The 14187-nt window shown below is 44.9% G+C and overlaps 1 protein-coding gene across 7 annotated transcripts in view; it reads right to left on the bottom strand.

Moving 5' to 3' along the window:
• Positions 1-14187, bottom strand: part of Ano2 (anoctamin 2) — a 382995-nt gene that overhangs the window by 285043 nt on the left and 83765 nt on the right. For all 7 annotated transcript variants that reach the window (XM_008825440.2, XM_008825443.2, XM_008825439.2 and 4 more), the window contains 3 exons: positions 7349-7500; positions 4616-4670; positions 1980-2031 (listed from right to left, as the gene is read on the bottom strand). In XM_008825440.2, coding sequence (XP_008823662.1) covers positions 1980-2031; positions 4616-4670; positions 7349-7500 — 259 coding nt within the window. The remainder of the gene's footprint in view (positions 1-1979; positions 2032-4615; positions 4671-7348; positions 7501-14187) is intronic.

Genomic DNA, 14187 nt, shown 5'->3' with positions numbered 1-14187 from the left:
GAGGAGGAGGAGGAGGAGGAGGAGGAGGAGACCATAGGGAAAAGGGAAAGGGGATGGGAGGGGAGAATGGGTCAAAAGAAATTGGAGAGGACACCTAAAGTACAGAAGAGGAATCAAAGAAAGATCATGAGCAGAAACAGACAATGGCATTCAGCACTCAGCAGCGCCCTTAGAGGTTCACATCTGAAGACAGACATTCAGTAAAGAAGCTTCAGGAGTTACAGGAGGTGAGGACAAAGACTAAGAAAAATGCCATGAAATACACAGGAAACAAGACATCACCAATGAGACGTAAGGAAGCAATCTGTTGCAAACCGGGGAGGATGTAAAAGGGAAAAAGTCACATAATTGGAATTGAGGGCTGAGTCAAGAAGTGAAGATGAATTCAAGAAATCTGATAAAGGCTCTGAGAAAATGCACCACAGAGTCTCAGACCTTCTGACTGCTCTGGTTGTCCTTGGGACAAAATAGTGACTCAGAGTGAGGTCTCCAATTGCCCCATGAAATGGGGCTGGGCAGGTACCTCGCACTGGCTCAGGAGTGCCTTGTTAGCACCATGCTCCAGTTAAATAGCGTGGCATGGAAGACACAAGAGTGTCATTTGGAATTGCGTAATGAGATGAATATCAAGTTAAGCTTGAGCAGCCATGATTGCCCCCTGGAGATGTAGAGCACCTTCACAAGAAAGCTATCACTCTAGGAAATCTGTTCTGATTCCTTCATTAGTACTGGATTCCCTTGGTATGAGGGCAGTTCATGAATCTTTTAAAAAATATTTTATCATTTTTATTTTGTGTGTACGAGTATATTTCTGGCATGTATGCAAGTGCACCCATGTGCAAGGCCTGTGGAGGTCAGAAGGTGTCAGATCCCCTGGAACTGGAGTTATGAACAGTTGTAAGCCACTATGTGGGTGTTAGGATTCGAACCCAGATCCTCTGCAACAGCAGTGTTCTTAAATGCTGAGCCATCTCTCCAGCCCCCTCATGAGTCTTATATAAAACCTCAGATACGAACTACCATCACAATGATGACTCCTCAGCTTGACAGCTTCCTCCACTCACTAAATTTGACTCCAAGTGACTGCACTATTCACCTCAACATTTCCTCAAAAACCCAAGATTGGCCATCACAGATTTTATTCTGAGGTAGCACTCTCAAAGAATTTGAGATGACAGCTCCTTGGAACAGTCTCACCCACTGGGGTAACTTGTACAAAGAACACTTGTGCACAGGCTCAGGTGCCTTCTCCCATACAGCAGCCAGGTGACCACGCTGGTGGTCACAGCTTACATTTTTGACCCTACAACTATGTGTGTCTCCAGATAATCTGATAGCATCCAGACTGCTGCCTTAGATTGTAAGTTGGAACGCTGAGGTTTCTCTCCAAAAGTATGGAAATACTCATATTTGAAAAACAAACCACAAGGTGAATGGATTCCACCAGTTAAGGTGAAGAGAATACTGGGTTTAGAAGAGGCGTCTTTGGACCCTAGAGGGTCCCTTGCTGTGTGGTCTTTGATGACTCATTCACCATATCTGGATGGGGTAGGGGGAGTTGTTTCTTCATGCCTAGAGTCAATGAATGGGTAAGCCTCACTTACGACCTCTGAGATGCTTTTCTTCCTAAAATTAAACAAGTAAAAACTGGCCATGATTGCTACAAACTGTTGGAGACTATGGAGAGAAGCACAATTGAACTATGGATAAAGTGACGGATGCACACGGTACAGGGAAAGGGGAGAAAACCCTCCAACGATCCTGAGATGGAGGTCTGGGAGGAGTTTCAACAACCTGGAAGCATCCCAGCCAAGCCAAGTAATGGGGTACTCCTGATCCAGGGCCCAGACAGGCTGCTCATCCTGTGGGGGGTGGGGTGCGGGTCTGGGATCCTCCCCTCTGCCCACCAAAGAAGCTGTTGAAAGGGCCGCCTGGCTCCTCACTCATGGCCTGGCCCACAGCGCGGGAGGGCTCCTTACCCATGGTGTTGTTGGCTCGAGAACAGGCTGTACGCTTCAGAATCTCGTGCACCTAAAAGGGAACGACAGCAGGACTGTGAACGCCTCGACCACGTGCGTCACCGCCGCCTGTGGGGCGGGCTGGTGGGGGCCCATTTGGAGGGAGGGTTGGGACGCCAAGCATGTGCCGAGCTCATGGCCTGCTTGTCAAACCCATTCAAGCTTGAGTACTTTGAGGAAGCAAAGAATTTAACCCCTCACACACGCTCCCCCTTCTGCCCCACCCTGAAAAATAAATCAGTAAAAGGCTATGAATTGGCTGCAGTGACTGAGGGAAGGAAAACAGAGGCGAGCCAGTGACAGCACGCAGCCCTCTTGAGGGCTGGGGAGGAAGTGTCTCGGTCTGTTTCCCTTGTGGGGGAGCCTCAGGGAAGGTAGTGGTCCCCTACAAGGTCTGAGGAGCCAAGGCATGCTTCCTCCACCAGCCAGACACATGCCGACCAGGAGAGCCTGGAGGAGAAAGCACAGGGTGTGCAGTCAGATGCAGAGGGGCCTGAGTCCACCTCAGAAGGTCTACCCTCTGCTAATAGCATGGACCAGGGGCCTGAGAAGCCCAGATAGGCTGCATAAGAGTGCTTGGTGCTGGAAGAATGTGGCCTTACATTCGTTTCTCCAAGCTGTTCCAGTGTCTCACCCTTCCGGGTCAGAATAGTCTATGTTCCCTCCCAGCTCCTCCCCTAAAGCATAAAACTGGGCACTAGGTGGGCCGCTGGCTCTACGTCTGTGGCAGCTCAGGTCCCACAGACCTAACAAGTCTAGAGAACTCTTCCACCATGGGGTTTGTCAAGACTCTGTCTTTCACATGCAGAGAATCTGAGACATAGGTAAGCTCAGTGTTGGTCATCCTATGACCTCCTGTTGGGGCCCAGCAAGGCCAAGCAAGGACATCTGATTTGGAGCAAACAACAGGGCCAACACAGAACTGGGAACAGAAAACGGTTGCAGACCCAAGTAAGGCATCAGTCAAAAGTCCAGAGCATTCAGGTCAAAACTCAAGCGTCTTTTTCGCCCTTCTCACACTGGGGTGTGGACTGAGAAAAGAGTAGTAAAGGGAGAAAGAAGCTTCCAGAAGGAGGAAGGCATGAAAGATATATTCCACAACCATTATTCGCATTCCCATATTCCAGTCACAGACCTAAAGGGAGTGGTAAATAAATAACTTCCAGCAGAATGGGGCCCCAAAGTGTTTAATTCTACTTCTAATACAGAGCAGTAATTCAACAGCAATAATAATTAGGAACAGAATGTATATGGCATTGTATTATTTTACAAGCACTTTGCAATTATCAGTTCATCTCCACACCCTGTAATTGCCCCCCTACACACACAGTCAATGGAACCCAAGCTACGGTGAAATTTATTGGCTTATAACAACAGCATCAAAGAAAACAGGAAGTTTACCTCCCCCCTTTCCCTAGGAAGGAGAAAGAAATCATATGTACATTTTTTAATCCCTCCTAGAACGTGACATGCAGGGACCAGTGATATTTTCTTGTATGTATTGAAAGCAAGAGTTCAGGCCATTTGTCTCCATGTCTTGGAAACGCTCTGAAACTTTCTTTGGTCCCCTGCCCCTTCTTACTTATCAAACTGGCTGGGAAGTCCTTCTAAGTCTCTCTCTCCCACTTCTTCAGTGCTAGAAAGATAAGCTCTGTCCTAGGAAATGTGGCTTCCATGCTCCCCATGTAAGTGCAAGTTCTAGCATGCTTTGGGCCCTCTTCCCGCCTCTGCCCATAGGCTGAGTAACCTCTAGAATGGTAAGAATAAATGGAAGAGTAAATAAGGGTACTGTGTGGCTGGAGATGGGGCCACAGGAACAACGGCCAGGCACAGATTTTTATTGGAATCAAACATCCTACACAATTAAAAGTCTTGGTGTACAGGAAAGAGAGAGAAGGAAGAGAGAAAGGAAGGGAAAGAGAGAGAGAGGGAGGGAGGGAGGGGGGGAGAGAGGGAGGGAAGTTAGGGAGGGAAGGAAGTTGGAAGGAAGGAAGGAAGGAAGGAAGGAAGGAAGGAAGGAAGGAAGGAAGGAATAGGGGCTTCAGTCAAGAACATTGGCTCTCTGTTGAATGGGCTAATATTTTTACTCTTGGGTAAGTTGACTAATTAGCATTTCCTGCTGTATAAACTGGCATGAGTCCTTGACATGGGGGTTGAAAGAGAGAAAGATTTGTAATGAACATGGTGGCCCAGTAATCAGAACTGCTTCTAGTCTGTTTCGGACACTAATCATCTATATGTGTTTTTTTCTAATGCATTGCTTCTCGGTACCTCAATTTCCTTAACTGTAAACCAAGGGGGTCATCTTAAGTAGTTTCAAGTTCTACCATCTCTTGACATTCCCTGATTCTGTGACTCTAAGAGAAGCTTCTGTGGAGAATCCATAGTCACAACCCTTTCAAATCTTAGTGAGGGAATGTGTTAGCTGTTTCTTTTGCTACTGGGATGGGGCTGCTCTTGGATGCTCCGTTCAATCTCTAGGAAACCCCAAGAAAATAATGATAAACACTGTCAAGGAGGGCAAGGAAATGCCCTACCAACTAGGCACCCAGCCTTTCCCCAAACCCCCTTCTTAAGTCAGTACACCCCTTACTTACAATGCGACTACGGGTGGCGTTGTCAAAGAATGTGTCCTTTTCCTGGATGTTGTACCTAGAAGAATCAAGAAATCAAATGGTGAGCTCATTCTCCTGCCCTTTCCCTGAGACTACTGCCCCCCACAACCCAGAACAAACTTTTAGAAAGCAGTATGGCAAGACGGTCATATATACACTCTGGTCCCCACTACACTCATACAAAGTGTATATGCTTGTTTTCATACAACAAGTTTCTGAAAACTCATTGTAGGAATTTATTATAAGGAAAAAAATTGAATAGAAGGAAATTATAAAAATACCCATTACAACATTAATCAAATTCCAAAATTGATATGAAAATTTAAGTCACTAAAAATTAACTATGGGAGCTAGGGAGATGGCTCAGCAGTTAAGAGCACTTGCTACTCTTGCAGAGGACCCAGGTTCTAATCCTAGCACCCACAGGGCAGCTAACCCCAGTCCTTAATTCCAGTTCCAGGGATCTGATGCCCTCTTCTGGCTTCTACAGGCATTCCAGGACACGGGTGTACTTACACATGTGCAGGCATAACATTCATATACATAAAGTAAATAAAAAGTTGAAAAAGAAAAATATAATTATGTTAAAATGCTAGAAAAATTATGATACTGTGACAAGTTTTCAAAATTAAAGCCTGTGAGAAATATGCCAGGGCCTGGACAGATAGTGAAAATGCAACAAAAAAAAAATCTAATTTGGAGTGTTGGGTTTATAATTACTTGTCTTTCAAAATGACATTTCATATTGTCACATATTATCACTGTCATCTCATCAATACATACCAAACTTAATTATGCAAGGTTCTGAACCTCATTCACTAAGCTTTCGCTCAAAAACAAAGGCACCTGTGAACTATCTGCAACAGCAAAAGTCCCACAGCACCTGTGGAGTGGCCTCGCTGTCTGGGGCCCTTTGCTGAAAACCAACAACGACTGACTTGCTCCTTACTCTCAGCTTCCCAGGAGCATCAGTCACTAAAACATGCGTGTTACCAAGTGACTGGTGGAGAGTGACATGTGACACTGTGTAGACTGTGGATCTGAAAAGTCAGAGGAGCAGACTTCTGGTTGGGAAGAATAGAATTTCCTAGAAAGGAAAGCGGTTATTAGAAAGGACTGCAGAAGTGAGATGAAGGGAGATAAGTGGGAGGTAACTGATCAGAAGCCAACACCCACTTGGATGAAAATCCAGGACACAGAAGCATGGAAGAAGCCGGGGACAAAAAGATCAGCTCACCCAGCTATGGACCCTGAGCACTACAATACCAACCTCCCAGGTAAGATGTGCCCATGGTAAAACAGCGGCATGACTATTATGGGGGCAACCAATCACTTTCTGATGGGATTTGATGTCTGCTCCTCAAGAGGGAATTCATGCCTAGCACCATGAACCTGACTAAAAGCCCATGACTGGGGAGGTCTTAAGCCCCAGGGGAGAACCTGCTACCATTGCTTTGCGAAATGGACATGTTGTCAAAGTGTCTACTAAATAGACCTTGGCTGCTCTCAGCCTTGGTCAGAGAAGCTTCTTCTTGCAGTGGGCAGCAGCCAATGAGTGAGCAGAAACTCATGACTGGTCAGTGTGTTGAGAATAAGTGACTGTTGGGGGCTCAGCCCTAAATGGGATATTTAGGCCACCCCCTCTGTGGCTTTGAGAATAGCAAAGAGGGTGCAGAAAGAATGTGAGAATCGGAAGATGAGGAAAAGAAATGCTATTGTCGGGACATGACATGGTCATTCATTGAACATACAAAATCACACCAGCTGTGGTTACCTATACAAGATTGGGCCCCTCAACATGGATTGGGGAGGAGCTTGGGAGACCTCACCCTTCCTGAGGAGCCATTGGCAGTTAATAAATACTGAAAGAGGGGGAGTTATTTTCTTCAGCGGTGTAGTCACTGGTTCGTTGCCCATGCTCTGGCACATAACCCCAAATTCGTGCCAATGTAAACAACTCTAAACTCAGTGAGTCACAAAAAAAGAAAAAAAAGACACAGAAGCGGGAAATAAACTTGTTGGGAAATAAACTTGTTAGGAAAGAGAAGAGGTTCTATAAAAATGGAAAGGAGGTAAGATAGTGTGATGACCATGCATGGAAAAGGGGTCCTCTGTGCTAGTCCTGGCTCTGCCCTTGTAGCTGTGTGACCCTGGGCTGAACTTGAACTTAGTTTCCTCTCTGAAACTGAAGCATAGTCATAACCTCACAAAGGGGGTTGGGGACTTGCTGAGCACATATAAACAATTATTATCTAGCATGGCACACTAGGTGGGAGATATTCCCCAGTGAACACAGAATACTACTAAAATCAGTTGCTCCTTCTGTGCTCTCTGCCCTCCAGGCCCCTTTCCTGTTTCACTCACTCAGTTCTTATTGCCCCTGACAGTGACAAGTTTTCCCCTCAGCTTCTATAACTGAGCTGATCCCTCATGGCTGCATCTCTCACCTCCCACCTCTCTGCCATGGCCTTTCCTTCTAGCTGTTTCCCAAATAGCCATTCCCATAAAGAGATTTGTACGTACTCTTCCAGGGTGGGGAATCAAGATGATCATGAATAGATATTATAGGTAATACACAAATCCAGACCCTTCTTCCACCTTCCCTCCGGTTGATCACATAGTGTGATGAACTAGGCAAAGGGGCTTCCTCACAGAGTCCCACTGGCTTCCTTTGCCACCCCCTCATGTGCCTGTCCTGATGGCTCCCATACTCACAGGTACATTTTCTCCCTGGAGAATGGGTAGGAGAGGTTTTTCATCCTGTTGTTGTTGTGTTCAGGTACTCTGGGCTGCAGGGGTGAGCTCAACTTCTGTAGAATCGCATTGAACGTCTTCGCTATGCTGCCTCCTGCTTTGATCTCGTACATCTATGAAAAACAAAGCCACAGGTCTAAAAATGATGCTACCTGCCCACCTGCAAGACCTGAAGAAGAACAAGGTCACAGCTGGAGCTGCACAGGGCACAGGTCCCTCGGGGAAACACTCTGGGCAAAGGAGACAATGGGAGGAATAAGAGGCAAGGTCCGTCTTTTTCCCTCATTGCTTTTCCAAAGTCCCTCTTAAGTGTGTGCTATGGAGGTGGCCAGTGCAGAGAATCTAGCAAATTCCCAACTTTCTATATGACTGTCACATCATCCTAAGAGACATTACAAGCCTACCACAGAAAAATCACCATACCCCCACTGGGCAAATGCATATCGAATTTTAGTATAGAAATAGTGTGTTTCACTCAAATTGGCTCTGATACTCTGAGAAGCCCACCTAGGTATTGTTCCCATAGTATGATGAAGAAATTAAGGCTCCAATAGGTGAGTTGGGTCAACAAAGGTCACACATATTGCAATGGGTGGCAAACTCAGATTTAACTTACATCAACATAATACAGTGTTTGGACTCTCCAGCCACATCATGTGCATCTGTGCCACCCAGCATTACTTTCTTATGTGCTTCTTAGAGGACATGTCTGTGTTTAAGTGTGTTTACCTTCAAAGTATTAAACGTGTGTGTGTGTGCAGGCATGTGAGTATGGGTGTACTGTGTGTGGGTGCATATACATGTGTGCAGGTAGAGTCATAGGTCAACTTCATGTGTCATTCCTCAGGAGCTGTCCACCCTATTTTTTGAGACAGGGTCTCTCACTTGGACCTGGGGATTGCCAACTAGTCTGGGATGAATGGCCAGAGTCCCAGTGATCCTCCTGACTCTGCCTCCTCTGCACTAAGATTACAAGTGCACCTCACCACACCCAGCTTTTTACATGGGTACTGAGGAGTGAACTCAAGTCCTCATGATTAAATGGCAATGGTGGCACTTTGCCCGCTGTAGCCCCCAAATATTAAATATTTAATGAGTACCTGTCCTGAGGCAGAGGGATAGTGTCAAGATGATCATTCATATTTTTGGTTCATATAGGATTTTTGATATTGCATGTACCATTTCTGTCTACATTATAGTTCTTAGTCTTTCTGGTGTATAAATGCAGTAATTGAGGCACAAAGGTCTACTTCTTGAATACCTATATTAATGATGGACACAAATTTTCTGTACAGCAATTCACCTTAAAAGATGGAGTATTTGTGCCCATTCTCCGCAAATCTAAGTGGCCTCTATGGTCACTTGACCAGAAAAATATAAACAGTAGGGACATTAGTCAGCCCCATCCTGTAAGATCACAAGCTTCTTCCCTGAAAAGTCCTGAGTGCTCAGAGAGAGAAAAGCACTGAGTCGGGCTGCCCTAGCTGCCCTGCCAAGCAGTACGCATGGGAACAAAGTTTCTTGAACCCCAAGCCACCAAGGGACCCCAGCTTCCCCCATGTGGAACCAAATGATCCTAAGCCCAATTCTGCTCAAGTTCCTGAACACGAACTCACTATTAACTCCCAAGCTTTAACTACTAACTATTAAGCCACTAAGTTTGGGTTAATATGTCATGCTGCAATATACAAGCAGAGCAAGAGCTGGTGTGCAGATCTTCTGCCTTAAAGGACTATTTGCTCCTCTCTCATGATGTTCTCAAGTTGCTAAGCAAAAAGACTCATACGAGATAGTTATGAGGTAGACTGCTACAAGGCAGCCAAAGGCAGGCAAAAGGCTTCAGGGCTTCAGAAAAGGAGGCAACGCCTCCAGCTGAGGAATCTGAAAAGTGTTTCATTGAGGACAATGCATCTCAACTGGGTTTAACAGAAGAGGAACTTTTCTTGTTCATTTTATTATAAATAATGATAGAAGAGGAAAAAGAGAGACTTTCAATCCAATATGTAGGGCAGAGTCACTTTATTTCTTATAAGCATCTTGATTTGTTTTCAGTTATAAAATTAACATAGTTATGATAAACCAAAATCACAGGAGAATATTAACTAAACGTTAAGAGTTTCTTTTCACTCTTGACCCGGTCTTACCTTTTTCTCTAAAGGAAACCTCTATTAACAGCTCGTAGTGTATTTTATCCCAACTCTTCAAATATATGCATATGTATATACATACATAGATGGGTTCCTCTACTAAGAGCTATACTTACACTTCCCATGTTGTTCAACAATTTGATTTTTTTTCATTCATTAATGCATCACAGATAACTTCCCAGGCCAATTCATGAAGTGCTACTCCTGACCTCCAAAGAAGACCACATCTTGCCTTCCTGGTATTTCATGGACCCAAATTCCTCTTCTCCATACAGTTAACACAATTGTAACTTCATATTTATTTGAGTGATTATTTGATTAGACCCCACCAGGCCATAATTTCCATGAGGACAGGATATGCTCCACACTGCTCCTCATGGGCCAATGAATGGTAAATTTCTGGGAGTCAGCTTGGACAGAAGTTGGTACCACTGAAGGAGCCCAGGCTAGAATACAAATAGTTCTAAGACAACTGGCCTTGGAGAAATAAATCAAGCTGAGGAATAAAGTCCAAGTCTTTCAGTTATAAAAGATTCCCTTCCTGTCTCCAGAAGGTACAAAAACATCCAAGAGTCCAGTCCACCGGCCCAGAGCTGCCTGTACTCAGTTGGCACAGGTCTGGATTCCAGCAATTATTGCAAGACCTGGTTCTGTCAGAAACTCATCTGAGAACTGCCAAGCAGTTCCTGGGCCTCAACTTGGTGATGGGTCTGGCTGTACCTACTTCTAAAAATGAGCTAAGAGGAGTGGGCTCCTGTGCTATGTTTTTATAGTGAGAACAGGAGTGGGATGGAGATAAATTTTAACTGTTTCTCAATAGGGAACACTCCAAATCCCTGCAAGTAAAATCATCATTTACCTTCAGGAAAAACACCCAGGAAAACTGGAGTCCCTCCAGAAACCTCACAGTTACTTCTACTCCACAACCCCAAATGAGACCCTATACAAAGTCCCAGGTCAAAACTCCACAGCTATTTAAGTTGAACAGAGAGTTCCCAAGCTTCAGAGATCTTCCTGGGAGTGGAGACAGAATGCCCCCATGACACAATGCCATGAGTACGAGGCTCAGTGGGCAAAGGTCCCACTTCTTACCTCTGTATCCTTGTATGCACCATACCTACCAAGGTCTTTTAGCACCTGAATAAATCCTCCCTCTCCTTCATCAGCAAGGTTCAGGATTACTTTTCCCAGAAAACATTCCCTGTCCACTCCCTTCCCACCATGCGTCCTGGAATGCCTACATCTTAAATTTATCATTGTCTATTTTGCTTTGTCACTTATCTGTCTCTAATTCTTGGTTTGTTTGCCTTCTCTTCAGCAGACTATAGAGTTCTAGAGACCAGAGACATCTCCCTGTGGGCCTTGCACATAGTAGGAAGCCAATAATACTACTGATATGAGCTGTGTCCTGGTCTCTGCTGACACTAACTCCCTGTGTAACTTTCTGCAATCCCTGTGTGATTCTTCATCTCTAAGGAGAAAATGAGAATCTTCTATTCCCCACCATGACAAAGGAGCAGAGACCAGAGTTATCCTAAGAAAACCCAAATGGCCAGACAACATGAATAACATAATGGTTATCAAGACACTGTACATCAGACAACAGAAAGAAGATAACCTTGAAAGGCAGGAGACAGACCCAATGAGGACTTGCTCCGAGTGCCTCCCTTGAGAAGTCAAGGGGAAACAGGTGGAACCCTCCAGATTCCCCAAGTTACAGAGATAGAAATATAGTCTATGAAAACCAAGGCAATAAGAGTTCATAAGATAGAATACCTGGGAAAGAAATGGGGCCCTGAGAACCCGAGAGGTCTTGCAGAAGGTGTCCCTTGAGAATTTAGCAGCATAGGTGTGAGGAAATTATTCCAGACTAGAGAAAGAACCATCTGGAAAGACTGAGAGTGGCACCTCTTTCCACAGCCAGGTGGGAAAACCCCATAATTCCTGGGGCACTGGGTGAACACTGGTTTGCTCAGTAGTGGTGGATAATTAGCCTTAGACTGAGAGTTCCTCCAGACCCACTTAACAAATCGTAAAAGAGGAACAGGACTAAATAGCTTTGAAAGTATTCCCCAAGCATAACACACCATGACTTTAAACATTTAATGAAAAGAAACACATTGACGGCACAAGCACTTCCAGGCACCCTCTGGAGGGTGGGTCCTGAGCTTGATGGTTGATTGTGACAAATACAGGGGATGAACAGGGATGACAATGACCTGCCCCATGCAGAATGTTTAGCAGTACATCCAGTACGCACACCAACAATTTCTCATCCAAACCCATTGAGAACCTATGAGGCAGGGTTACTGGGTAGTAACAGTATCTCTGTCTAGCAGAGGAGAAAACTAAGGTTCAGAGGTACAGGGAATTGCCAGAGTCAGAGGTACAATCAGGCCTGGAAATCGGGTTTTCTGGATCTCCTTTCCAGGGTTCTTTCCTGGACCCCAAGGGCCTTTGATCCTTGGCAGGGCTCCCTGGTCTGCCTCTGAGAAGGAAGCAGACTGGAGCTCCCCTTTAAGCCCAGCAACCTAAGTTCTTCTGTTGCCTGTCAGGAAAGGCACCCCAATGCCTTTTATTAGTAGTAATAGAATCAGCAGTGGCATCGTTATTATTGTTATTCTTGGACATCAGAATTATGAACATCCTCAGAAATGGTGAGGCACATGTTAGCCAGCTGTTCCCCATTATGCCCTCCCTGGGTACATGATATGCCTTTCATGTGCTTAAAATCATAAATAATTTTTAAAGTATGTTGCTCTTATTTTTCATTCCTGGGCTCAAATGTGGTTCTCATAAAAGCTTGCTTTGGCCCACTGTCACAGTCTAAGCGTTTTACTGAGATTTCTTTTTTTCTTATTTCTTTCTTCATTGTCTCCCTCGGTCTCTTCACCCCCTAGAGGGGCACAGCAGTGTGGTCCTAGGGCCCCAAAGGTAGATTTGTTTCCTCTCTATATTAAAATCATGTGCTTTCCTAGGATACAGGGAATCAAGGTTCTAGTAATATCTTTCTTGGACAAGATACAAGTCACTGTCCCCACTTTACTGATAAGAAAACCAAGGTGTCGTAGCAAGTTTAACTAACACATCCAATGTCACCAAAGACCCCAAATATCAAGGAAAATGTGCATAAGCATAAGATTTAAATACTATAACCTTGATGATCCCTAGGCTACTATTTAAAAATAGTTTATTTATTATTTGTATGTGTATGAGTGTACTGCCTGCATGTATATAAGTGCACCTGTGTTGTGCAAGGCTGTCGGGTGTAGGACCTCTTGAAACTGGAGTTACAGACAGTTGCTAGCCATTCTGTGAGTGCTGGGAACTGAACCCCAGTCCTCTGCAAGAGCAGCAACTGCTCTTAACCACTGAGCCGTCTCTCCAGCCCCCTGAAAGTTGTTTTTTAGCCTTGTTTATTAACTCTGCTCTAAAAACTTTGGCTCTTGGTTCCTCTCACTCAGAATGGTTTTTGTGTGTGACCTGGTGATTGAATCAATGGGTTTGAAGTAAAGCATAAATCAAGAAGTAGTAAAAATAAAATTGTCTGTAATCAAGAGGAGCACACAAATGTGTGAATAAGATTTTCAACAGAAACATTAGAGACCACGCAGGATGCAGGACAAATGAGAGAAAGTGATGATAAGTAGATTTATCAGGGTGCCACATATGAGAAATAAAAGTAAGTTCAAGATCAAAGAAAGCACTCAGCCTTCTAACTTTAGATACAAATTGGCAATTAGCCTAGCCCACCTTTCACAGTGACCACAGAGGGCTATGCCATCCAAACAGGAAGTACCCACCTCAAAAATCTTAAGAGCCCCTCATGGGAACTTGTAGTCTTTTATCTGCCCAGGGCCTCTCGATCTTTACAGGAACAGGCCCTTAGCATGCTCCTGTCTGAAGGCCGAGGTGGCTGTTGTGGGGACAATTTGTTCTGTGAGTATTGTTTCCCCAGCTGTGCCGACTGACTCATAGACAAACATGTGAAGCAAGGCCACAGGAATGATAATCTTCCCCTGGGAATTTTAAAGATTCTTACGGAAGGATGAAACATTGGCAACCTCTGGAAATGTGGCTCCCCAAAATACAGCGCTTTGGTGCCCTGATTGTGACTAACTGACAAGCAGCAGGTGCAGGGAGGGGCCTTCTCTGAACTTGGCTTTTCTGCCCAAGCACAGGTTCTCCAAAAAGAACCATTTTCATCAATTTCCTCTCCAAAGGTTTCATTAACAGGAAAGGTTTACTTCAGGCTAGGAGCATTAGAAGTGGGCACCACACCCAGACAGACTTCTTCTGAGGGTCCTTTCATGTTTCCCCCAAATCATGTACTGTCCTCTGAGCTGCCTACACTACATACATCACACACATGCACACAGCACACACATGCCACACACTACATAAACATGTACACACCCCACACATGCACACATGCATATGTCACTCACAGCACACACAGCACACACATGTACACACCACATACATGCTCATATCACACACATACACACCACACATACATCACACACCACACACATCCATACCACACATATGCACACATCACACACACCATGCACAAACACATGCATACAAATATCATACACATGCACACAATACATACAAATACATAAACACACAGCACACACACACACACAC

This window comes from Nannospalax galili, unplaced genomic scaffold, assembly GCF_000622305.1.
Source record: "Nannospalax galili isolate Female #2095 unplaced genomic scaffold, S.galili_v1.0 scaffold589, whole genome shotgun sequence".
In the NCBI taxonomy this organism is placed as follows: Eukaryota; Metazoa; Chordata; class Mammalia; order Rodentia; family Spalacidae; genus Nannospalax; species Nannospalax galili.
The sequence above is the reverse complement of the archived record's forward strand: the minus strand, read 5'-3'. Positions and strand labels throughout refer to the sequence as shown.